This window comes from Oncorhynchus tshawytscha, linkage group LG09 (assembly GCF_018296145.1).
Source record: "Oncorhynchus tshawytscha isolate Ot180627B linkage group LG09, Otsh_v2.0, whole genome shotgun sequence".
Taxonomy (NCBI): Eukaryota; Metazoa; Chordata; class Actinopteri; order Salmoniformes; family Salmonidae; genus Oncorhynchus; species Oncorhynchus tshawytscha.
Window position 1 is genome coordinate 22,314,890 of NC_056437.1, and position 27,652 is coordinate 22,342,541.

Below are 27,652 nucleotides of genomic sequence, written 5' to 3' on the forward strand. Positions count from 1 at the left end.
GCACTCAAATGTATATATTATGCATACATCCCATAAATAAATGTGTTTGTCTCTAACTTAGTTTTACTGGTAATGATTCCCTTTCACAGTGTCATAGCTAATGAAATACTGTGGAACCGTTAGTGTTTGGAAGACTGGAAAAACAGATTGAAATCAACAGACATTTCCTGTATTGTTAATAGTGAACCAGTCCTGTCATTTTGGAGGTCAGGCCTGTGAGGAGTTAAACTGTAGTGATGGTTTCTGGCCTTGGTCCATATGAGCTGCCATGGCACCAATACCACTACCAGGCGGAGTATGGATTCTGGGAAAAAGCATGAGTAATAGCACTTGAACGTTTTGAATACATGAGAATAATAAGAAAAACATATACATTTCCCCAGTCACAATGATGACACCATGACATTGCAACATCAGACTGAACATAACACAAACACACAGGAATAATGTGAGACAAAACAATGTTTTATTTATACCACCAGACATGGATAAGGTGCTAAATACATTGAGATTACCCCTTGACATTACAAGCTAGTACCCTTTGCATATCCACAGTTAAAACGGAGTGTAATTGCATCGTATTGAAGGGCTTCTTAGACTGTCGGTCTTGAATTCCATGAACATCTAGTCCCAGTAAAACATCCAGTCCCAGTAAGAACATCCAGTTCCAGTAAGAACATCCAGTCCCAGTAAGAACATCCAGTTCCAGTAAGAACATCCAGTCCCAGTAAGAACATCCAGTCCCAATAAGAACATCCAGTCCCAGTAAGAACATCCAGTCCCAGTAAGAACATCCAGTCCCAGTAAGAACATCCAGTCCCAGTAAGAACATCCAGTCCCAATAAGAACATCCAGTCCCAGTAAGAACATCCAGTTCCAGTAAGAACATCCAGTCCCAGTAAGAACATCCAGTCCCAGTAAGAACATCCAGTTCCAGTAAGAACATCCAGTCCCAGTAAGAACATCCAGTCCCAGTAAGAACATCCAGTCCCAGTAAGAACATCCAGTTCCAGTAAGAACATCCAGTCCCAATAAGAACATCCAGTCCCAGTAAGAACATCCAGTCCCAGTAACTGGTAAATGAGGGAGTATGGGTACAATCAGTGTGAGGTTTACCAGTCAGAAGCTGCTACACACTGTCCTGCACAGCCTATTCTGTGCATTAACCTCTGGCCTCTAATGGCAACATTTTAAAATAAGATTTATCCTGTTTTAGCCAGAAGCTCAGACTTTTCTGTTTCCATCTACATGGGCCTGCACCTCTGTCTCACTAGGCCTTGGCTCTGGCAGACCGGTTTTTCAGCTGGAATTTACATAATTTTTAAATTTGATTTTTACCCTTATTTTACCACGTAAGTTGACTGAGAACACATTCTAATTTACAGAAACAACCTTGGAAATAGTTACAGGGGAGAGGAAGGGGGATAAATGAGCCTATACATAACCATGGTTAGCTGTGAACTTTAACACCTTCTCACAATGCACCTGTTTTGATAACGCAGATATTGTTGATTCTGCTCTTCGCATGTCCTCACTGTCAGCCCTAGCTATGGAAACATTATTTCCCTAGTATAACATAAGGGTCTATGCACTAGTGTAACACTGGTGTTACAGTCAAAAAGCAGCATCTGTACACATCCCAAGGCTGAGGAATTGGATTAAAAAACACTGGTCTGTGGAAGCTTGACTAACCATGAACAATGCAAGTGGTGTCCTCTCAGAATCATTATAAAGGCTCACATAGGACATTTTAAAACTGACATTGGGCTGAATTTGGCGAAAAACGAAAACATCTTAGTGTTTTACGTCAGCAGACCCACATTGGTCATGGGAAAGTGATAATCTACTGTACCCTGCAGCAGAGCTTTTGTCATAAGACCATATAACATGAACCTGTGAATGAGCTCTTTGCCTTGGAGATGCTATTAGAAGGAATGCTAAGCGTGGTTTGTTACACTAGTCTGCCTGGATCAATGCCAGCTACACATTGGCCCAGGATCCCCTCTTACCTGACAGCTCCAACATGACTTCTACAGGCCTAATAAGAGCATAAGATGGATGGCCTGACACAACGGTACTTCCCCTATGACCAGGGAAGTGACTACCAAGCAGAGTAGTCACAGTCAAGTACCATGGTGATATTACTCTCACACTGGCAGCTCCATACAGGGCTGGGCCTCACGTCCATTTCACTCACCCAAAACACAAACCCTGGCAGAAAATCCAGCTGATGTATTGGAAAGCTATCAAACTATAGAGGGGGATATTCTTGATGAAAATAATGTGAGTAGCTCCTATGGCCTTGTCTTGGGGGAAATAACATCAGTTAATACGGTTAAAAAACAAACAACAAAAATGACCAAATAATTGTAACATGTATTTATTTTGTTGCAGTTAGCAAGAAGTCATATTAACAGTATTCTATAATTTTCAGAGAAAACCATGGTTGTTACTGTAGAGTAAACTGAGGTGGGAAACAAATAGATACGGTATGCTGGAAGTCATATTGTAATGACTATGGTGGTTTGGATGAAGATTGAATATCCACTAGAATGGATCAATGAGAGATTTGTGACTGGATAACAGTCATTGACTTGTTCTTGCATTTAAAGTGCAAACAATAGGCTTCTAGAGGACACCATGTATGTCCAGAGCACTTACAAACACACACAGCCACACACCTGGGCACACAGAAACACATACACAACCACATGAGTGCACAAACTAGTACACACACAAAAACATATTTCATCATCATTTCTTTAAAACGTTCTCTGCAGACTATTGTTGAGCTGCAGTAAACATCATGTCACCTTAAAAAAACAATTCAAAATAATGCTCAAGTTGAACACTAAACAAAATATCTAAAAAGACACCTGTGACACGCTCCCTTTGACCATCTCATTTGCAATTCAGTTTCATATTATGTGCAAACAGCAGTACCGATGATAATTTATTATCTCATTCCTCATCTCAATATTTTTGCCTTTCATTTGAAAGACAGGGGTACATTTGATTTCTTTATGGTACGATTCACAATTAGAATCTTTCATATGACCCATGGTGAAAGATGTAGTCGAGAGATAATTCTGTTATGCTAGAATATTTTTTTCCCCTCTCCCCACCATCTGTCTGCCTTGTCACCTCTTACACAACCTGACAGAGACAGCAGTCAGTTCATCAGCTGCCCACACACACTCCCTCCCAGACAGACAGACAGCCTGGGTGTCCACTCCCCAGCTCACTCCCTCCCAGACAGCCTGGGGGTCCACTCCCCAGCTCACTCCTTCCCAGACAGACAGACAGCCTGGGTGTCCACCCCCCAGCTCACTCCTTCCCAGACAGCCTGGGTGTCCACTCCCAAGCTCACTCCTTCCCAGACAGACAGACAGCCTGGGTGTCCACTCCCCAGCTCACTCCTTCCCAGACAGATAGACAGCCTGGGTGTCCACTCCCCAGCTCACTCCCTCCCAGATAGACAGACAGCCTGGGTGTCCACCCCCAGCTCACTCCCTCCCAGACAGACAGACTGGGTGTCCACCCCAGCTCACTCCTTCCCAGACAGACAGCCTGGGTGTCCACTCCCCAGCTCACTCCTTCCCAGACAGACAGACAGGCTGGGTGTCCACTCCCCAGCTCCCTCACTCCCTGACAGACAGACAGACAGACAGACAGACAGACAGACAGACAGACAGACAGACAGACAGACAGGGTGTCCTCTCCCCAGCACCCAGCTCAGGGCAAGGGCAGCCTGACCCAGAACCTGCCAGTTGAGGCTCACTCAGAGGTTCACAGCCTAGTCGGGTCTGCTCTACTTGGAAGATAAAAACTATTTTTGGATAAATGTGAATCTGGTGGATGTATAATTAAAACCATCTGTTTTGAAATCAGCGTTTAGTAAATGTTGTGTGTTGTGGAATAAAACACAGCAGCATGTTTATAGAAACAAACCCTCCCACTGTGTCATCCAATCTGCATGTGCTACATGGAAGTACCTCATTAGAAAAAAGCACTTGACATTAGAAAGCCAAAACAGTCAGGTGAAATCTAATCTGTCTTACTCCTGTTGTGTAGGATTGCTTTGCTCATAAAGAATGACATACGCAGGAGGACACAGTAAAAATATCACTGCAGTGCCTAGAATACCTATGTCTTTACCAACAGAAGAAGTCTGTTTTTTCTCAAATGTACATTTTCTGGCCAAACTGGCTTGAACTCTCTCTGCAATCGGAACATATAAAGAGACAACACAAAACAGGGTTTTCTCCTCGTGAGTGGTTTATGAATTTGGTGACCCCAAGCTTCTCCTGCGATGATGACACATGCTGAAACGGGAGGCAGGGCTCAGGCCAAGGTGAGGGGACAGTAGGGTACAAAGGGTTGTCAAATTACAATGCTGGCTCTGACTCATCACCTCTCACAGTAGTTCAGAGCCACAATCGTGGATACACACTTCTCCCCACCTCCCCATGCCTCTAGCTCCAGCTTATCCTCCTCCTCTTCTCCCTCTCCCTCCTCCTCCTCCTCTCCCTCCTCCTCATACTGGCTGGGTTCTTCAATAGAGGTCTCCAGGGTATAACTACTATAGACCTGCACCTCGCTATACTCGTAAATGGTGGGCAGGCTGCTCCGGAGGCCGAAGCGTCTACGCAGGGCCACTAGGAGGGGCTGTGGCACAGTGAAGATGTCCACGTTGTTGCCCAAGTCCACCCATGCCAGGCTGGCGAACTGCAGGGGGTTCTTCACCACCTCCGTCAGGTCCTTCAGCACGCCCACCGTCAGACGGTTGCCGTTGATGGCCAGGGTGGTGAGCTTGGGCATGGAGCCCAGGTAGGGCAGCAGTAGACGCAGGCTCTCGTCCTGCAGCTCAGTGAAGCTGAGGTCCACGGCCGACACAGAGTTGCCGTTACTCTGGAGGTAGCAGGCCACCCGGTGGATGTCTCGGCCAGACAGAGGGATGCCAGACAGGTTGGCCACGTCGTTGGTCAGTTTCTTCTTCAGTGTGGTTTTAAGACTGTGAATGGAAAGACCAGAGACAGTTAAAAACTACACAGAGAATAGAATTGAAACGCCCATCTTCTTTTCAAGTTTTGTTTTGGTTCTCTAGACTCTAGAGCACAGAATAGCCATTTAGTGTAGGTGATAACCAAGCTGGGACCAAGCATCCTATATTGGAAGTTAGGTATCCTCTAGCGCCCTCAAACTCAACTCTGGATCACGAAGCCAGCTCCACTGCATTTTTACATTGTTGCCCTCTAATCAGGGACTGATTTAGACCTGGGACACCAGGTGGGTGCAATTAATTATCAGGTAGAACAGAAAACCAGCAGGCGCCGGACCTCATAGGTTAAGAGTTGAATACCCCTGCAGCTAGCGTGTGAAGACAAATTATCTTAACCTTAAAGGAATAATCGACTCAAAACCACAAATTAATTTGATTTACATTGTTAAATAACGCAAATAATAATAAATTAGGAAGCAACGTGAAAATGTATGTGCAAATCTGCAGAGCTCAAGTTGACCACAAAATCCACAACGCAATGCTCTCTCTAGAAAGGCTGGCTGGCTAGGTAGCTAGCTAGAAAACATGGCTACCACAGGAGGTTGGTGGCACCTTAATTGGGGAGGACAGGCTCGTTGTAGTGGCTGGAGCGGAATGAGTGGAATGGTTTCCATGTGTGTCCTCCCCTCAGCAGCCTCTACTTGTAGCTACACACAATACCAAAGTCAATATCAGCATGTGAAGTAGTTAGCTAGTTGTAACCTGCACTATCAATTTAGGAGTTACAATCTCACCACAGGAGCCTGCTGAGGGGAGGACGGCTCATAATAATGGTGCAAATGGAAGGCATCAAACATCTGGAAACCATGTGTTTTATATATATATATATATATATGTTACCATTCCACTAATTGCACTCCAGTCATTAGAAAGAGCCCGTTCTCCCCAATTAAGGTGCCACCAACCTCCTGTGAATCTCCCCATGTTCAACCTTGTAGAGATCGCCTATCTAGCTCAAAGCTGCGTGTCAGGTTGCTATGGCAATGTGCAAGGGCCCTGCGAGCCCGCAAGAAGGGAGACGAGAGCAGAAAACTGCTTTGCTCCATGGTCCATGGTAGTTGAAGGAAGACAAGTTATTCATCTGACTGGGCACTTTGAGGACATTTGAACAAAATATATACTTTGTCGTGAAGTCATAGAGGGATGTGTTCTAGACATGGAAATAATTTGCAAATAAATTTATAAAAAATCCTACAATGTGATTTTCTGGATTTTTTTTCTCATTTTGTCTGTCATAGTTGAAGTGTACCTATGATGAAAATTACAGGCCTCTCTCATATTTTTAACTGGGAGAACTTGCACAATTGGTGGCTGACTAAATACTTTTTTGCCCCACTGTATCTGGAGTGCAGGTAATTGTTACAAAACCGTTATGAAATTAGATAGTTTGTTATGCTGTGTTCACGTGCTAGGAAACTCTGAAATATCCAACTTGCTAACTTATTGAATGCGGCACGTGTATAACAACCAGTTAGCAAATCTAACATTTTAGAGTTTCCTAGTTCCGACTAGCAGTGACCAGAACTTTATCATGATGACGTATCACGTCCCATTTAATTTCTAGGGTGTATTATCCCTTTAATTAGCCTGTGTTCATTGAGCTACAGATTCCTGTTATGGGGGACTATGGATGTTGTTCAACACAACAGAGGATCCGAGGTCCCACTGCAGCCAGGCAATAAAAACAAAAAGTAGATAACTAGGAGAATTGCTTTGAGAAGTGTTTTTGGTGTGTCATGTATTAGTGTGCGTTTCTCTCCCTCTCTCAGAACTGGCCAAAATGTCACCCTCCAGGGCTGGCATTGGCTCTACTGTCCCTTTTCCACAGAGCAGAGGCATCTAACTGGCACTCCCGACAATGTGTTTTACTCAACCCTATCTCAGCGTACAAGATAAATCTGTTTTAAAAAAGGATGTAATCTGTGGTAATGGCAAATAAAGTATATGGCATTTAAGGATCACATCAATCGTCAGATGATAAAGTGTATGGAGAGTTCAAACTGAGAAGAGTGGAGCTACTGGTCCTCTGACACTGTCATTGTCTATCGTCACACACCTGACTGGCTCTGAGACTAAGCAGAATAGAGGCACAAAACAAAAACCTGCTCTCTGCCACAGTCCGATTAAATATTCATTAGAAAGCTATGAGGCAGCTGCACCGTGTGGAAGTGACACTGGAGCGCAGGACTCTAGCTAGATATGTCATGGAAGTATATGTTATGGTTTTGGGGTGAGGGTTGACCTCCCTCCTCTAGCCTACAGCTGGACATTGCAGTAGGAGGAAGTTTGTAAAAGAAATGATAATGACAAGTGGGCATGGAGAGATTTACATATACAGCATTCATGGGAAGATGTACCAGACTACACACACATTGGCCTGAGCTCCCTCCCTCTCCTCTTAATCACAGTCCTGTTTGCCTGGGGGTTTGAATGCCCTCTCCTCGCACCTTCTGCTCCTAGGCTGTGTGAGAGCAGGAGCCTCATAGTATAAATGGTTTTCCTCTGGTCCTCACATCTGTCGGCCTTTCTGCTCCGGAGCAGCGAAGGAAAGGCCTGCAGCAGCGGCTAACTGGAGCTCAGAGTTGTGAGTTTATTGATTCATCGAGGTGGCAATAAATCAACTCCCTCTCTCTATTTCCTACTCTCGATTCCCTTCCTTCCCTCGCTCACCATCCATCCTACTCTCCCTTCCTCTGCATTCAGCCTGTGCTGCTCTCTTGTTATTTTGCTCTGCATGTCGTAAGGTCTGTTTTTATCTTGCTATCCTCTTCTCTCTAATAAAACATTACAAGGATTAGAATGGCAAGCTGATTTCCCCATAGGAATATAAGGTGTACTCAGCCACTCCTTTATATTGTAATAAACCTCATTGGCATTGACTTGTCGTGCGTTCACTCTCCCCTCTGAACACCAGGGAGCTCCATCTGTCTCTCCTTAGCTCTCCTCAGCAGAGTGGCTCTGGGGCTTTTGTTTTGTGCAATATCTGTAAGATGAAGGCTACACCTCCTGAGCCAACAGAGCCATGCATCAACTTTTGTTTTGTGTTGCTCTGTTTCTTGGCAGATAGAGGGCTCAGAGGATGTGAGTATTTCCCAGTTCCTGCTGGAGCTGGCTGCTTTCCCACCTCACTGTGTGGGCGGAGAGAGAGAGAGAGAGAGAGAGTACATAGAAGAGAAAAAGCGAGCGTGAGAGAGCGAAAGAGGGAGAGAGATAAAGAAAGAAAAAGAAAGAAAGAAGGAGCCTGTTCCAGTTAGACAGAGACGGGGCATGTGGGTGGCGTAGGGGGATATTCTCTGTAATATTGTTCTAATGAGGCTGAGCAGCAAAAACGGTCTTGGACCGCCCTCCAAATCCACTGCCTCCCAGAAAGATAGGCAGAATGCCACCCACAGGCCTACGGGTCTGGTTGGTTCAGAGTCACGGACACAACCAACCTTTCTCACACCACAGCCTGTGCCTGTTACCATCAAAAAATAAAACAACAGAAACAACAAAAAGTGTTCTGTCTTGTTCTAATTTAATGTGCCTGCTTTGCTTATAGCCAGCAGTATCTTCTACATGGCAGTTTCTACAACACAAACAAACAAAGAACAGGCAGTTTCTACAACACAAACAAAACAAAGAACAGGCAGTTTCTACAACACAAACAAACAAAGAACAGGCAGTTTCTACAACACAAACAAAACAAAGAACTGACAGTTTCTACAACACAAACAAACAAAGAACTGACAGTTTCTACAACACAAACAAAACAAAGAACTGACAGTTTCTACAACACAAACAAAACAAAGAACTGACAGTTTCTACAACACAAACAAAACAAAGAACTGACAGTTTCTACAACACAAACAAAACAAAGAACAGGCAGTTTCTACAACACAAAAAAACAAAGAACAGGCAGTTTCTACAACACAAACAAAACAAAGAACTGACAGTTTCTACAACACAAACAAAACAAAGAACAGGCAGTTTCTACAACACAAACAAAACAAAGAACAGGCAGTTTCTACAACACAAACAAAACAAAGAACAGGCAGTTTCTACAACACAAAAAAACAAAGAACAGGCAGTTTCTACAACACAAACAAAACAAATACTTTCCAAGGCAGCCAGATTCTCTGCATAATAATCAAGATTCATCTCAAGAACACTGAGATTCTCCTGTATTAGGTCTCATTTAACAGTAAACGAGAGGGAAATCCATCTGCGACTCCATCAGAAGGGAATTGATACAGCAGCACAGGAACCAAATGAGAATGGACTCCCTCGTGTAAAGCTAATGGCTGGGTTAATGTAGGGTTAGCTGCTCAGGCTGATTGCTTTTCATTGCTAGAATTTACTCAAATCAAATAATTGTATTGGTCACATACTCATGGTTAGCAGATGTTAATGTGAGTGTCGTGAAATGCTTGTACTTCTAGTTCCAACAGTGCAGTAATATCTAACAAGTAATCGAACAATTCCACAACAACTACCTAATACACATAAATCTAAATGGATGGAATAAGAATATGTACATATAAATATATGGATGATAGATGACCGAGCGGCATTGGCAAGATGCAATAGATGGTATAAAATACCATATTTACATATGTGATGAGTAATATAAAATATGTAAACATTATTAAAGTGGCATTACTTAAACTGACTAGTGATCGATTTATTAAAGTGGCCAATGACTCGAGTCTGTATGTAGACAGCAGCCTCTCTGTGTTAGTGATGGCTGTTTAACAGTCTGATAGCCTTGAGATGGAAGCTGTTTTTCAATCTGTCGGTCCCAGCTGTTTTTCAATCTGTCGGTCCCAGCTTTGATGCACCTGTACTGACCTTGCCTTCTGGATGGTAGTGGGGTGAACAGGCAGTGGCTCAGACGGTTGTTGTCCTTGATGATATTTTTGGCCTTCCTGTGACATCGGGTGCTGTAGGTGTCCTGGAGGGCAGGTAGTTTGCCCCCGTTGATGTGTTGTGCAGATCGCACCACCCTCTGGAGAGCCTTGCGGTTGAGGGCGGTGCAGTTGCCGTACCAGGCGGTGATACAGCCTGACAGAATGCTCTCAATTGTGCATCTGTAAGAGTTTGTGAGGGTTTTAGGTGACAAGCCAAACTTCTTCAGCCTCCTGAGTTTGAAGAGGCGCTGTTGCGCCTTCTTCACCACACTTTCTGTGTGGGTGGACCAGTACAGTTTGTCCGTGATGTATACGCCAAGGACCTTAAAACTTTCCACTTTCTCCACTGCTGTCCCGTCGATGTGGATAGGGGGTTGCTCCCTCTTCTGTTTCCTGAAGTCCACAGTCAACTCCTTTGTTTTGTTGATGTTGAGTGAGAGGTTGTTTTCCTGACACCACACTTCGAGTGCCCTTACCTCCTCCCTGTAGGCTGTCTCGTCATTGTGTCATCTGCAACCTTGATGATTGAGTTGGAGGCAGTCATGGGTGAACAGGGAGTACAGGACGGGGCTGAGCACGTACCCTTGTGGGGCCCAAGTGTTTTCCCATTGGAAATAGTCTGCTTTGTAGCCCTTTCAAACAGTCGAATGACCAAAGGGCCCTCTAGTGGTCTCATGGGTACTGTACGTCAGAACTAAAGACACAACTAAAGATTTCAGTTTCTAAAGCTCTGAACAAACAATCCATTAAGTAAAATAGGGAGAGGCCAGCACCTATGATTTAGTATTAGTATAAAACAGTTCTGGTTTGAGATCAGTGGAGGCTGCTGAGGAAAGGACAGCTCATAATAATGGATGGAATGGAGTTAAATGGAGTGAATGGAATGGTATCAAACATATGAAAACCATATGATACCATTCCATTTACTCCATTCCAGCCATTATTATGAGCTGTTCTCCCGACAGCAGCCTCCACTGGTTGAGATCATACAGGCTATGTTATGGTAACATCCATTTCAAGACCTGACACAAATCCCGAGATTTCCAGGGAGAGGCAGCATCCGTCTCTACAGTCACGACAGCACAGATAAAACATGTCAACTCATGTTTCAGCCAGAGGAGCTCTGTTTATGCAACCTCACAGAGGATTAAGAATATAAGGCGTCCCCTATTCCCTATTTCAGCACACATCAGCAATAATGTGAATTTGTAATCAGGATGTTGGTTAACATGTTCATTTGTGTAAGCATTAAAAAAAAACTCTATTAAAGGGACATTTCAAAAATGTTCAACTTCATATTCATAATCTCCAGCACCACCCCAACAGGAATATACTGTTGTTCTATGTTTTATAGTCAAAAATATAGAGGAAGATAAGTGTTTCCGATGACATCATCAACCCATAAGTAGGCAATGCCTATTCATTATTGGTTAAAATCACGATGCACACAGATTATGTCACCGTAAACACTTATCTTCCTTTATCTTTTTTTCTTCAAAACAGAAATGTATGTTGCTGTTGTGGTGGGTCTTGAGATTAAGAACATGAAGTTGATTTTTTTTCTCCCTTCAAGGTTAAGTCTAGTAATTCTAGGTTAGTCTAGTGAAGACCTTAGCTGTCCCATTGATGTATTTATTTCGCTTCAATCCTTCTCTTCCTCTCCTTCAATCTCCACCACTCTACTTGTAACGGTCGTCTGATGAAGAAGGATCGGACCAAAGCGCAGCGTGGTAATGTTCATGATTTTTATTAACACTGAACACTAGAACAAAATAACAAAGTGAGAAACAAAACCGAAACAGTCCTGTCAGGTGCAGAACACTAAACAGAAAACAACTACCCACAAAACACAGGTGGGAAAATTCTACCTAAGTATGGTTCCCAATCAAAGACAATGATAGACAGCTGTCCCTGATTGAGAACCATACCCGGGCAAAACAAAGAAATACCAAAACATAGAAAAAGGAACATAGAATGCCCACCCAAATCACACCCTGACCAAACCAAAATAGAGACATAAAAAGCTCTCTAAGGTCAGGGCGTGACAGTACTCCCCCCCCCAAAGGTGCGGACTCCGGCCGCAAAACCTGAACTTATAGGGGAGGGTCTGGGTGGGCATTTCTCCGCAGTGGCGGCTCTGGTGCAGGACGTAGACCCCGCTCCACCTTTGGCTTGGACCACTTTGGTGGCACCTCTAGTGCAGGGACCCTCGCCGCCGACCCCAACGCCGGGGACCCCTTGATGTCCAGAGGGGGCGGAGGGACCTCCGGCACCTCACCTTCTTGCAGGGGACCAGTTACCACCAGCCTGAGGAGAGACACATGAAACGAGGGGTTAATACGATAATAGGAAGGGAGTTGTAATCTGTAACACACCTCGATTATCCTCCTCAGGACTTTGAAGGGCCCCACACACTGCGGCCTAAGATTCCGGCAGGGCAAGTGGAGGGGTAGGTTTCGGGTCGAGAGCCAGACCCTATCCCCCGGTACGAACACGGGGGCATCACTGCGGTGGCGGTCAGCACTCCTCTTCTGCCGTCAACCGGCTTGCTTAAGGGATTCCTGGACGGCCCTCCAGGTCTCCTTGGAGCGCTGCACCCACTCCTCCAACGCAGGAGCCTCGGTCTGACTCTGATGCCCCGGCGCCAGGACCGGCTGGTAGCCCAACACGCATTGAAATGGTGACATGTTCGTGGAGGAGTGGCGGAGTGAGTTCTGGGCCAACTCCGCCCATGGGACGTATCTTGACCACTCCCCTTGTCGGACCCGGCAATACGACCGCAGAAACATACCCAATGCCTGGTTCACTCTCTCCACCTGCCCATTACTCTCGGGGTGATAACCAGAGGTCAAACTGACCGAGACCCTCAGACGTCCACTGACAGGTGAGACCACGGCCGTTGTGGAACGGGGAGGGGCTGTAACTTCCCTCTAGGAAGGTGCCTAGGAGTCTTACTCTGGGCGCACACCGAACAGGAAGAGACAAAGAACCTCACATCCCTAGCCAAGGTGGGCTACCAGTACTTCCCCCTAAGACCCCGCACTGTCCTCGCCACACCAGGATGACCCGAAGAGGGTAATGTGTGAGCCCACCGAATAAATTGATCACGAACACCAAGCGGCACGTACTTGTGACGCTTTGGACATTGTGGAGGCGCAGGTTCCACCCGTAACGCCCGCTCAATGTCCGTGTCCACCTCCCATACCACCGGTGCCACCAGCCTAGAGGCTGGAAGGATGGGAGTAGGATCGATGGGCCGATCCTCTGTGTCATAGAGACGGGACAGCGCATCGGCCTTCATGTTCAGGGAACCTGGTCTATACGAGATGGTGAACCTAAATCGGGTGAAGAACATGGTCCACCTTGCCCAACGCTGATTCAGTCTCCTAGCTGCCCGGATACACTCCAGATTCCGGTGGTCAGTCCAGATGAGAAAAGGGTGCTTAGCCCCCTCAAGCCAGTGTCTCCACACCTTCAGGGCCTTTAACACAGCTAACAATTCCCGGTCCCCCACATCATAGTTACGCTCCGCCGGGCGAGCTTCTTTGAAAAGAAAGCGCAGGGGCGGAGTTTCGGTGGTGTACCTGAGCACTGTGATAGCACGGCACCCACCCCAGCCTCGGAAGCGTCCACCTCCACAATGAACGCTAAAGAGGGGTCCGGGTGCGCCAACACGGGCGCATCAGTGAACAGCACCTTCAACCGATTGAAGGCTCTGTCAGACTCTGCCAACCACCGTAAACGCACCGGCCCCCCCTTCAGCGGTGAGGTAATGGGGGCCGCTACCTGGCCAAAAACCCGGATAAACCTCCAGTATTAATTGGCAAACCCTAAAAACCACTGCACCTCCTTCACCGTGGTTGGAGTCGGCCAATTACGCATGGCCTTAACGCGGTCACACTCCATCACCACCCCCGAGGTGGAAATGCGATAATCCAGGAAGGAGAAGACTCGTTTGGAGAACACACACTTCTCAGCCTTGACGTATAGGTCATGCTCCAGCAGTCTACCAAGCACCTTGCGCACCAGAGACACATGCGCGGCGCGTGTTTAACCCATACGGCATGACAAGGTACTCATAATGGCCCGATGTGGTACTAAACACGGTTTTCCACTCGTCTCCCTCCCGAATACGCCCCAGATTATACGCGCTCCTGAGGTCCAGTTTAGTGAAAAACCACACTCTGTAAAATGATTCCACCGCTGTAGCGATGAGAGGTAGCGGTTAACTAAACCCCACTGTGATGGAATTGAGACCTCTATAATCAATGCACGGACGCAGACCTCCCTCCTTTTTCTTCACAAAAAAGAAACTCGAGGAGAAGGGTGAAATGGAGGGCCGAATGTACCCCTGTCCCAGAGATTCCGTGACATACAACGTCTCCTCCTGTGACAATGGGTACACGTGACTCCTGGGAAGCTCAGCGTTTACCTGGAGGTTTATCACACAATCCCCCTGTCGGACAAAAGGCGATAGCCAAATCGGCATACTCAGAGGGAATGCGCACAGTGGAAACCTGGTCTGGACTCTCCACCGACATGGCACTGATGGAAACTCCCATACACCTACCTGAACACTCCTCTGACCACCACTGGAGAACCCCGTCTCCACAAAATCCTGGGATTGTGACTGGCCAGCCAGGGAATCCCCAGCACCACTGGAAACGCAGCTGAATCGATCCCCCTGCGTTACCATGTCCAGTGGAACTGTGGCCTCCCTGACCAGCCCTGACCCAAGCCATGAGGTCGAAGGAATTGTCCGTAGAGCTCCGAAACAGGATTATGTCGAGGCACAGATCTGGGGAAGAGTTCCCAAAAAATGTCTGCAGCATTGAAAGCCCCCAAGAACACAGTGGCCACAGAAACAATATTCTCTAGTCTGATAAAACCAAGATTGAGCTCTTTAGCCTAAATGCCAAGTGTCACGTCTGGAGGAAACATGGCAACATCACTGCGTGGTTGCATTGTGGCAGCATCAGACCCTAGACCCAGTTCAATTTGCTTACCGCCCCAATAGATCCACAGACGATGCAATCACCATCACTCTGCACACTGCCCTATCCCATCTGGGCAAGAGCAATACCTATGTAAGAATACTGTTTATTGACTAAAGCTCAGCATTCAACACCATAGTACCCTCCAAGCTCATTATTAAGCTTGAGGCCCTGGGTCTGAACCCCATCCTGACAGGTCACCACCAGGTGGTGAAGAAAGGAAACATCCCCTCCACTCCCCTGATTCTCAACAGGGGTGCGTGCTCAGCTCCTCCTATACTCCCTGTTCACTTATGACTGCGTGGCCAAGCAGCGTGGCCAACTCAATTATCACGTTTGCAGACGACACAACAGTAGTAAGCTTGATTACCAACGATGATGAGACAGCCTACAGGGAGGAGGTGAGGGCTCGGAGTGTGGTGCCTGGAAAACTACCTCTCACTCAACGTCAACAAAAGAAAGGAGATGATTGTGGACTTCAGGAAACAACAGAGGGTGCACATTATCATCTACATCGACAGGACTTCAGTGGAGAAGGTGGAAACTTCAAGTTCCTTGGCGTACACATCACTGACAAACTGAAATGGACCATCCACACAGACAGTGTGGTGAAGAAGGTGCAACAGAGCCTCTTCAACCTCAAGAGGCTAAAGAAATTTGGCTTGTCACCTTAAACCCTCACAAATGCACAATTGAAAGCATCCTGTCTGGCTGTATTTTTCTTTATTTAACTAGGCAAATCAGTTATGAACAAATTCTTATTTTCAATGACGACCTAGGAACAGTGGGTTAAACTGCCTTGTTCAGTGGCAGAACGACAGATTTTTACCTTGTCAGCTCAGGGATTTGATCTTGCAACCTTTCGGCTACTAGTCCAATGCTCTAACCACTAGGCTACCTACCGCCCCGTATCACTGCATGGTACGGCAACTGCACCCTCCGCAATCGCAAGGCTCTCCAGAGGGTGGTGCGATCTGCCCCAATGCATTACCGGGGGAACACTTCCTGCCCTCCAGGACACCTACAGCACCCGATGTCACAGGAAGGCCAAAAAGATCATCAACAACCCAAGCCACTGCCTGTTCACCCCACTTCTATCCAGAAGGCGAGGTCAGTACAGGTGCATCCAAGCTGGGTCCAAGAGACTGAAAAACAGTTTCCATCTCAAGGCCATCAGACTGTTAACCAGCCATCCCTAACACACAGAGGCTGCTGCCTACATACAGACTTGAAATCATTGGCCACTTTAATAAATGGATCACTAGTCACTTTAATAATGCCACTTTATTAATGTTTACATATCTTGCATTACCCTTCTCATATGTATATACTATATTTTATATAATCTATTGCATCTTGCCAATTCTGCTCTGTCATTGCTCATCCATATATTTATGTATTCTTATTCCATTCCTTTACTTAGATTTGAGTGTATTAGGTAGTTGTTGTGGAATTGTTAGATTACTTGTTCCGACAGTGCAGCAATATCTAACGAGAAGCACAAGCATTTCGCTACACTCACAATAACACCTGCTAACCATGTGTATGTGACCAATAACATTTGATTTGAGATTATTACAGACACCTGTGATAATCTAAAGTACTCAAAAGGGCCACTAGATGTATTGTGATAGATGATATAAAATCCTTGAAAGATAACAAAATGATTGTAGTTTACTGGTACACTTTAACATTTCATTAACCACTTTGGTGTAGAGTCACTTAGTCTACGTCACAAGTCTATTGGAGTCACTTAACTATGGTAGTGATACAACAGGTAGTGGTAGTGATATCATGACAGAACACTGTTGTGCTCTTGAGCAGGGTAGCTAATTAACCTGAACTGCCGGAGTTAACCAATGCAAAGTTGTATACAATACTGCATGCTTATTGAAAAATAATATATGTTTTATTGTCACATTCAACAGATGGGTGCAGCAAAATATGTTGTTCTATAGGGTCAGCCATACTAGTACGGTGCCCCTGGAGAAAATTAGGGTTAAGTGCCTTGCTCAAGGACACATCAACAGATTTTTCACCTTGTAGGCTCGGTTATACCAACCGGCGCCTCTTTGGTTACTCGCCCAACGCTCTAACCGCTAGGCTGCCTACCACCCTCATAACCTTGGAGGTATCTGTTTCACACATTTGGATCAGTGTGAAATTGCCAGTCAGTCAAACAGGGCCTGACACGTGCTGAGTTGACTGAAAGCCTACCTGCTCCATCTGCCTTGGATAAACTTTTTACCATGTCACAGCCTGTGTGTATGTGTGTGTGTGTGTGTGTGTGTGTGTGTGTCCATGTCCGTAGCTGTGTATGTACTGAACGTGTGCCAGTGATAAACAGCCTGTCAAATGCATGATTAGTACTGTACGTAACCTAATCGCCTGACCCTGTAGCCACATAGAATTCCGAATTAGAAATAAGAATTAGAATACTAGAATGGCCATGAACCTTCTTATGATGAGATAAAGGTCAGCCATTTTGGTGAGGGATTTGGTCAACCATGGTTTGGAAACTGCGGTATGCCACTGCTAGCCTGCATCTAGTCTGGGTCAGATATCAGGGCCCCAGGTGGACAGCTCCACGTGTAGCAGAAAGATGGGGGTCAGAGTGGGTATTATATTCAATCAAATCCAATTTTATTTGTCACATGCTTGGAACCCTGACCTGTTCACTGGATGTGCTACCTTGTCCTGGACCTGCTGTTTTGGACTCTCTCTACCACACCTGCTCTCTCTAACTCTGAATGATCGGCTATGAAAAGCCAACTGACATTTACTCCTGAGGTGCTGACCTGTTGCACCCTCGAAAACCACTGTGATTATTATTATCTGACGCTGCTGGTTATCTATGATAATTTGAACATCTTGGCCATGTTCTGTTATGATCTCCACCCGGCACAGCCTGAAGAGGACTTGCCACCCCTCAGAGCCTGGTTCCTCTCTAGGTTTCTTCCTAGGTTCTGGCCTTTCTAAGGAGTTTTTCTTAGCCACCGTGCTTCTACATCTGCATTGCTTGCTGTTTGGGGTTTTAGGCTGGGTTTTGTACAGCACTTTGTGACATTGGCCGATGTAAAAAAAAAAGTGCTTTATAAATACATTTGATTGATGCTTCGCAAACAGGCTTTCTATTGGGCTGCTTGGACAACCATTGACCCTCGCCCGCTGAGTGTAGTACCATATAAAGTGATTAAAGGTATATAGTTATAACTTCGTGACCAATTGAGTTGGTCAGTAGAGAATTTAACTACCATCCATTGACATAATTTTGAACTTTCAAACCCTCATCAGCTACAGATGTAGGATCTTAATTTGAGCCAGTTTGCTACAGTAGGAAAATAATCCTGCAGCAACAGGAAATGTGGATTATAATTAATGGACATTTTTGTAGGGGTTGATACATTTTTTCGTTAGGGCAAATCAAGTCTAAAATGTCAGTGTAAAGTACTGTACAAACTTGAAGCCTTTTTAAAACTCATACACTATACGTTTACATTTCCTACAGTGCAGGAAAATGATCAGCGATCAAAATAAGTGCTGTGCAATGCATGAGTGGATTTAATTATACCTGGGGAATGTTGTCTTATGCTATGTGCTGAATATGGCCCTTGATTGGCTACAGTTAGTGCTTTTTCTTGTTTTTGTTGAGCTAGATAACATGCTATTGTAGACAAATGAAATAGATTTTGATCTCTCCTGGGACATGATTCCGAACAATACAGGACAAAATGGCTCTGCACCTTTCCCACTGTTCTAGGACTGAGCTGACAAGTAACAAAGCAAGGTCTGAGTTTCATTTATGCATGAGCTCTGAAATGAATGCAGTGACTTTCTGTCACTGGAAAGCATGCTATTGTACAAGTAATACTCCTTTTTTCCTATCAATGAGAGAACATGCCTATAGCTGTTACCTATTTACTGTAAGACTAGGCAGGGGGAATTAATGAAACACAGGGCTTCTAATGGGTAGCCCTGCAGCCCCCCCACACTCTCTCTCCCTCTTTCTTTCTTTCCCTCCCTCCCTCCCTCCCTCCCCCTTTCTCCTTCTCTCAATTTTAGGGCTTTATTGGCATGGGAAACCTGTTTACATATGTCTCTCTCTCTCGTTTACCCTAGAGCCCCAGCTCAGACCGCTGAACAGCTCTGTGCTCTCGCTGAGGCAACTGTTGAACAAAATCGACACAAAGAAAATAATCTGGGAGAAGCAAGAGAACACAATCAATGTGAGAAATTATTTTAAGATGGGACCAACTTGAGAGAGAGGGAGCATGAGAGAAACAGAGAGAACACCAGAGAGGTTAGATGGGGAAGAATACTCTATAGCATAAATACAACAATTGAGGAAAAGCATAACTTTATGTGAAGTATACCCATTATCAAACAACAAATAATCAAATACCCATTATCAGTGAAACTATTATGAATTGTGCCCTAAATGCTACTAGTATTCACAGCACAAACTCTTACGCAGTTTTTCAGTAAGCCGTGAAATTGACTTGAATAGGAATGGTGTTGACAGTGTTCCAGTGCAGTATGGCTGAGGCTGCCTGGCTGGGTAGTTAGGGTAAAGGCTGTGAGAAGATGGATGATTTACAGAGAGGAGCATGCTGCCAGAGTAGAGCCTGCAAATTAACACAGTGGGAGAGCCTTGGTAGTTAGTGTTGAGGCTATGAGTAGAGTGGCTGCTATTTAAAACAATGTTTACCCTTTATTTAACTAGGTAAGTCAGTTAAGAACAAATTCTTATTTTACAATGACGGCCTAGCCCAGCCAAACCCTCCCCTAACCCGGACAATGCTGGGCCAATTGTGCACCGCCTTATGGGACTCTCGATCACATCCGGTTGTGATACAGCCCGGGATCGAACCAGGGTCTCTAGCACCTAGATGTAGTGCCTTAAACTGCTGCGCCACTCGGGAGCCTGAATAGTTAGGGTGGAGGCTGTCAAGGGCAGGCAGAGGTCAGTAATCCCGGGCAGTGAAAAGGTACAGAACGGAAGGCAGGCTCAGGGCAGGCAGAATGGTCAAAACTAGAAAAAAGGAACAATAGAAAGACCGGCACAAGGGGTAAACCGCTGGTATGCTTGACAGACAAAACGAACTGGCAACAGACAAACAGAGAACACAGGTATAAATACACTGGGGATCATGGGGAAGATGGGCGACACCTAGAGGGGGGGTGGAGACAAGCACAAAGACAGGTGAAACAGATCAGGGTGTGACAGTACCAGTCAAAAGTTTGGACACCTACTCATTAAAGGGTTTTTCTTAGTTTGGACTATTTTCTACATTGTAGAATAATAGTGAAGACATCAAAACTATGAAATAACAAATATGGAATCATGCAGTAAGCAAAAAAGTGTTAAACAAAACATATTATATATTTTAGATTCTTCAAAATAGCCACACTTTGCCTTTGACAGCTTTGCACACTCTTGGCATTCTCTCAACCAGCTTCATGAGGTAGTCACCTGGAATGCATTTCAATTAACAGGTGTGCCTTAAGTTAATTTGTGGAATATCTTTCCTTAATGTGTTTGAGCCAATCAACTGTGTTGTGACAAGGTCAATCCAAGATGGCATAGCAGTCAGACGTCTTTGTCCTCGTCTCATCGTGTCCCATGTATAAATCGTTTTATATATTTTTCTTCGCATATCTTTTTTATATTTTTCTAAACCTCAACTTCAAAATAGTCTCCTGCAACACGCCTCACCCAATGTGGTGTGGATCAGATTTTTTTCTTAAGTATTTTTCTTTACTTCTGAACCGGAATCCCCCAACAGAAGCTAGCCCGCTAACTAGCTACTAGTCAGCTAACCACTGCTAGCGGTCATCAGGTCATCCTTTTCATGTATCATGAACCTTTTCACCTGGATCATCGCAGCTAGCTAGCTGCAAGCCAGGAGTAGCCACTCGGGTAACGTCTCTGTCCCAAAGCAAGCACCAGTTAGCCTGGAGCTAGCCCATGCTAGGCCCATCTCCCGGCTAGCTGAAGGGGTCCATCAGCCACTCCGGGGCTACAATACCTATTTTTTCAATTGGCCGGGACTCCTTTTACTGCCGGTACGGAGCTCCTTCGGCACCGGGAGTTGTACTCCCGGCGCCGACAGAGATGGCCGCCTCGCTTCGCGTTCCTAGGAAACTATGCAGTTTTTTTTTTTTTTACGTGTTATTTCTTACACTAGTACCCCAGGTCATCTTAGGTTTCATTACATACAGTCGAGAAGAATTACTGAATATAAGATCAGCGTCAACTCACCATCAGTACGACCAAGAATATGTTTTTCGCGACGCGGATCCTGTGTTCTGCCTTACAACCAGGACAACGGAGTGGATTCCATGCAGCGACCCAAAAAAACGACTCAGAAAAAGAGGGAAGCGAAGCGGTCTTCTGGTCAGACTCCGGAGACGGGCACATCGTGCACCACTCCCTAGCATTCTTCTTGCCAATGTCCAGTCTCTTGACAACAAGGTTGATGAAATCCGAGCAAGGGTAGCATTCCAGAGGGACATCAGAGACTGTAACGTTCTCTGCTTCACGGAAACATGGCTCACTGGAGAGACGCTATCCGAAGCGGTGCAGCCAGCGGGTTTCTCCACGCATCGCGCCGACAGAAACAAACATCTTTCTGGTAAGAAGAGGGGCGGGGGCGTATGCCTTATGGCCAACGTGACATGGTGTGATGAAAGAAACATACAGGAACTCAAATCCTTCTGTTCACCTGATTTAGAATTCCTCACAATCAAATGTAGACCGCATTATCTACCAATAGAATTCTCTTCGATTATAATCACAGACGTATATATCCCCCCCCAAGCAGACACATCGATGGCTCTGAACGAACTTTATTTAACTCTCTGCAAACGATTTATCCGGAGGCTGCATTCATTGTAGCTGGGGATTTTAACAAGGCTAATCTGAAAACAAGACTCCCTAAATTTGATCAGCATATCGATTGCGCAACCAGGGGTGGAAAGACCCTGGATCATGGTTACTCTAACTTCCGCGACGCATATAAGGCCCTGCCCCGCCCCCCTTTCGGAAAAGCTGACCACGACTCCATTTTGTTGATCCCTGCCTACAGACAGAAACTAAAACAAGAGGCTCCCACGCTGAGGTCTGTCCAACGCTGGTCCGACCAAGCTGACACCACACTCCAAGACTGCTTCCATCACGTGGACTGGGAGATGTTTCGTATTGCGTCAGACAACAACATTGACGAATACGCTGATTCGGTGTGCGAGTTCATTAGAACGTGCGTTGAAGATGTCGTTCCCATAGCAACGATTAAAACATTCCCTAACCAGAAACCGTGGATTGATGGCAGCATTCGTGTGAAACTGAAAGCGCGAACCACTGCTTTTAATCAGGGCAAGGTGACCGGAAACATGACCGAATACAAACAGTGTAACTATTCCCTCCGCAAGGCAATCAAACAAGCTAAGCGCCAGTACAGAGACAAAGTAGAATCTCAATTCAACGGCTCAGACACAAGAGGCATGTGGCAGGGTCTACAGTCAATCACGGACTACAGGAAGAAATCCAGCCCAGTCACGGACCAGGATGTCTTGCTCCCAGGCAGACTAAATAACTTTTTGGCCCGCTTTGAGGACAATACAGTGCCACTGACACGGCCTGCAACGAAAACATGCGGTCTCTCCTTCACTGCAGCCGAGGTGAGTAAGACATTTAAACGTGTTAACCCTCGCAAGGCTGCAGGCCCAGACGGCATCCCCAGCCGCGCCCTCAGAGCATACGCAGACCAGCTGGCCGGTGTGTTTACGGACATATTCAATCAATCCCTATACCAGTCTGCTGTTCCCACATGCTTCAAGAGGGCCACCATTGTTCCTGTTCCCAAGAAAGCTAAGGTAACTGAGCTAAGGTAACTGTAGCACTCACATCCGTCATCATGAAGTGCTTTGAGAGACTAGTCAAGGACCATATCACCTCCACCCTACCTGACACCCTAGACCCACTCCAATTTGCTTACCGCCCAAATAGGTCCACAGACGATGCAATCTCAACCACACTGCACACTGCCCTAACCCATCTGGATAAGAGGAATACCTATGTGAGAATGCTGTTCATCGACTACAGCTCGGCATTCAACACCATAGTACCCTCCAAGCTCGTCATCAAGCTCGAGACCCTGGGTCTCGACCCCACCCTGTGCAACTGGGTACTGGACTTCCTGACGGGCCGCCCCCAGGTGGTGAGGGTAGGCTACAACATCTCCTCCCCGCTGATCCTCAACACTTGGGCCCCACAAGGGTGCGTTCTGAGCCCTCTCCTGTACTCCCTGTTCACCCACGACTGCGTGGCCACGCACGCCTCCAACTCAATCATCAAGTTTGCGGACGACACAACAGTGGTAGGCTTGATTACCAACAACGACGAGACGGCCTACAGGGAGGAGGTGAGGGCCCTCGGAGTGTGGTGTCAGGAAAATAACCTCACACTCAACGTCAACAAAACTCAGGAGATGATTGTGGACTTCAGGAAACAGCAGAGGGAACACCCCCCTATCCACATCGATGGAACAGTAGTGGAGAGGGTAGCAAGTTTTAAGTTCCTCGGCATACACATCACAGACAAACTGAATTGGTCCACTCACACAGACAGCATCGTGAAGAAGGCGCAGCAGCGCCTCTTCAACCTCAGGAGGCTGAAGAAATTCGGCTTGTCACCAAAAGCACTCACAAACTTCTACAGATGCACAATCGAGAGCATCCTGGCGGGCTGTATCACCGCCTGGTATGGCAACTGCACCGCCCTCAACCGTAAGGCTCTCCAGAGGGTAGTGAGGTCTGCACAACGCATCACCGGGGCAAACTACCTGCCCTCCAGGACACCTACACCACCCAATGCTACAGGAAGGCCATAAAGATCATCAAGGACATCAACCACCCGAGCCACTGCCTGTTCACCCCGCTGTCATCCAGAAGGCGAGGTCAGTACAGGTGCATCAAAGCTGGGACCGAGAGACTGAAAAACAGCTTCTATCTCAAGGCCATCAGACTGTTAAACAGCCACCACTAACATTGAGTGGCTGCTGCCAACACACTGTCAATGACACTGACTCAACTCCAGCCACTTTAATAATGGGAATTGATGGGAAATGATGTAAATATATCACTAGCCACTTTAAACAATGCTACCTTATATAATGTTACTTACCCTACATTATTCATCTCATATGCATACGTATATACTGTACTCTATATCATCGACTGCATCCTTATGTAATACATGTATCACTAGCCACTTTAACTATGCCACTTGGTTTACATACTCATCTCATATGTATATACTGTACTCGATATCATCTACTGTATCTTGCCTATGCTGCTCTGTACAATCACTCATTCATATATCCTTATGTACATATTCTTTATCCCCTTACACTGTGTATAAGACAGTAGTTTTTTGGAATTGTTAGTTAGATTACTTGTTCGTTATTACTGCATTGTCGGAACTAGAAGCACAAGCATTTCGCTACACTCGCATTAACATCTGCTAACCATGTGTATGTGACAAATAAAATTTGATTTGATTTGAACTGGACTACCGACGTAATCTGTCCAAGGGGGTTATTCAACTGGCTCCTACGTCATGACGTACTCTGAATGCCCATCTGCTAGCCTGCTAGCCGCGGCCCGCTAGCTGTCTAGAGCATATCAGACTGTTAGCTGAATAGGTCCATCGGACAATTTTTTGCGCCACTATACCTATTTTGCCAATTGGCTTGGACCCCCTTTACTACACGATGCCCTGCTTATCCATCACGACTGGACTACAGACGTAATCTGCCCGAGGGTTGTTTTTGTTCCAACAGGCCCCTCCGTCGCGACGTCCCCTGAATGCCCATTTGCTAGCCTGCTAGCCGGGACCCGCTAGCTGTCTAGAGCATATTGGACTGTTTAGCTGAAGAGATCCATCGGCCAATTTCTCGGGCCACTATACCTATTTTGCCAATTAGACTGGACCCCTTTGATACACAGAACCTTACTAATCCACATGAGGAGGCTATAACAGACTTCCTACATCGCGACGTCCCTCTAAGACCCTTCTGCCTCCCTCACCCGGCCTGCTAGCTGTCTGAATCGCCGTGTCTCCAGCCAGCCTAACTACTCACTGGACCCCTATGAACACTCGGCTACGCATGCCTCTCCCTAATGTCAATATGCCTTGTCCATTGCCGTTCTGGTTAGTGATTATTGTCTTATTTCACTGTAGAGCCTCTAGCCCTGCGCAATATGCCTTAGCCAACCCTTTAGTTCCACCTCCCACACGTGATGACATCAGCTGGTTTAAATGTTTCTAGAGACAATCTCTCATCAATCAATGCCTAGGTTTACATCCAATGTATTCACATCCCACCATACCTTTGTCTGTACATTATGCCTTGAATCTATTCTATCACGTCCAGAAACCTGCTCCTTTTACTCTCTGTTCCGAACGTACTAGACGGCCAGTTCTTATAGCCTTTAGCCGTACCCTTATCCTACTCCTCCTCTGTTCCTCTGGTGATGTAGAGGTTATTCCAGGCCATGCAGTGCCTAGCTCCACTCCTATTCTCCAGGTGCTCTCATTTGTTGCCTTCTGTATCTGTAAAAGCCTTGGTTTCATGCATGTTAACATTAGAAGCCTCCTCCCTAAGTTTGTTTTATTCACTGCTTTCCCAAACTCTGCCAACCCAGATGTCATAGCCGTGTCTGAATCCTGGCTTAGGAAGACCACCAAAACCCCTGAAATTTCCATCCCTAACTATAACATTTTCCGACAAGATAGAACTGCCAAAGGGGGCGGAGTTAGCCTGCAGTGCTGTCTTACTATCCAGGTCTGTACCCAAACAATTCAAGCTTTTACTTTTAAAAATCCACCTTTCCAGAAACAAGTCTCTCACCATTGCCGCTTGCTATAGATCACCCTCTGCCCCCAGCTGTGCCCTGGACACCATATGTGAATTGATTGCCCCCCATCTATCTTCAGAGCTCGTGCTGCTAGGTGACCTAAATTGGGACATGCTTAACACCCCGGCCATCCTACAATCTAAGCTTGATGCCCTCAATCTCACACAAATGATCAATGAACCTACCAGGTACAACCCCAAATCAGTAAACATGGGCACCCCCATAGATATCATCCTAACCAACTTGCCCTCCAAATACACTGCTGTTTTCAACCAAGATCTCAGCGCTCACTGCCTCATTGCCTGCATCCGTAATGGGTCTGTGGTCAAACAACCACCCCTCATCACTGTCAAACGCCCCCTAAAACACTTAAGCAAGCAGGCCTTTCTAATCGACCTGGCCTGGGTATCCTGGAAGGATATTGACCTCATCTCGTCAGTAGAGGATGCCTGGTTATTCTTTAAAAGTGCAATCCTCACCATCTTAAATAAGCATGTCCCATTCAAAAAATGTAGAACCAGGAACAGATATAGCCCTTGGTTCATTCCAGACCTGACAGCCCTTGACCAGTACAAAAACATCCTGTGGCGTACTGCATTAGCATCGAAGAGCCCCCGTGATATGAAACTCTTCAGGGAAGTCAGGAACCAATATACACAGGCAGTTAAGAAAAAAAAGGGTAGCTTAGCTTCACCCAAATTCAGATAGCTGATGTTCTTTAAGAGCTGCAAAATCTGGACACCTACAAATCAGCCGAGCTAGACAATCTGGACCCTCTCTTTCTAAAATGATCTGCCGAAATTGTTGCAACCCCTATTACTAGCCTGTTCAACCTCTCTTTCGTATCGTCTGAGATTCCTAAAGATTGGAAAGCTGCCGCGATCATCTTCCTCTTCAAAGGGGGAGACACTCTAGACCTAAACTGCTACAGACCTACAGTGACCACCATAATTCATTGGACAGTGACCATTGTTTTGTTATTTTGGTTCTGTACTCTAGCACTTTGAGTTTGAAAGGATACAATGAAAATGAGGGTGAAGTGCAGACTGTCTTCTTGAGGGTATTTCCATACATATCAGATGAACCATTTAGAAATTGTAGAAGCTTCTGTACATAGTCCCCCCCCCCACCAAAAAAAACATTGGACAGTTTAACATAATGTAGAATAAAGCAATAATTGTTAATATCGCATATCCTTTGCATACAATGACTGCTTGAAGTCTGCATTGCATCGACATCACCAGACGCTGGGTATCTTGCCTGGTGATGCTCTGCCAGTCCTGTACTGCAGCCGTCTTCAGTTCCTGCTTGTTTCGGGGACTTATTGCCTTCAGTCTCCTCTTCAGCACGTAAAATGCATGTTCAATTGGATTCAGATCCGGTGATTGACTCGACCAGTCAATGATTTTCCACTTTTTGGCCATCAAAAACCCCTTCGTTGCTCTAGCAGTATGTTTAGGGTCATTGCCTAAACATACGTATGGTAGACTTTGACACATCTACAACTGCATCCAGGAGAGTGTTTTTGATCTGTTGGGCTGTTGTCAGGGATTTTCTTCACCATAGAGAGTATTCTCCTGTCATCCACTACAGTGGTCTTCTTCAGTCTACCGGGTCTTTTGATAGAAATGAGTTCGCCGGTTGTTTTTTTCTTGTTAATGATGAACCAAACTGTTGACTTGGGCATGCTCAGGGTTTTTGCAATGTTCCTGATTAATTATTTTTCATTTCTGAGCCTTATGACAGCCAGCTTCATTTGCATTGACACTGCTGTCTTCCTCATGTTG

General features: G+C 45.8%; 1 protein-coding gene across 2 annotated transcripts in view; it reads right to left on the minus strand.

Moving 5' to 3' along the window:
* Window positions 1-444: 444 nt before the first annotated feature.
* LOC112257588 (leucine-rich repeat-containing protein 75B) overlaps window positions 445-27,652 on the minus strand; it is a 48,496-nt gene continuing 21,288 nt past the window's right edge. For both annotated transcript variants that reach the window (XM_024431268.2, XM_024431267.2), the window contains one exon: window positions 445-5,014. In XM_024431268.2, the coding sequence (XP_024287036.1) occupies window positions 4,411-5,014 (604 nt within the window). In that variant the 3' untranslated portion in view covers window positions 445-4,410. The remainder of the gene's footprint in view (window positions 5,015-27,652) is intronic.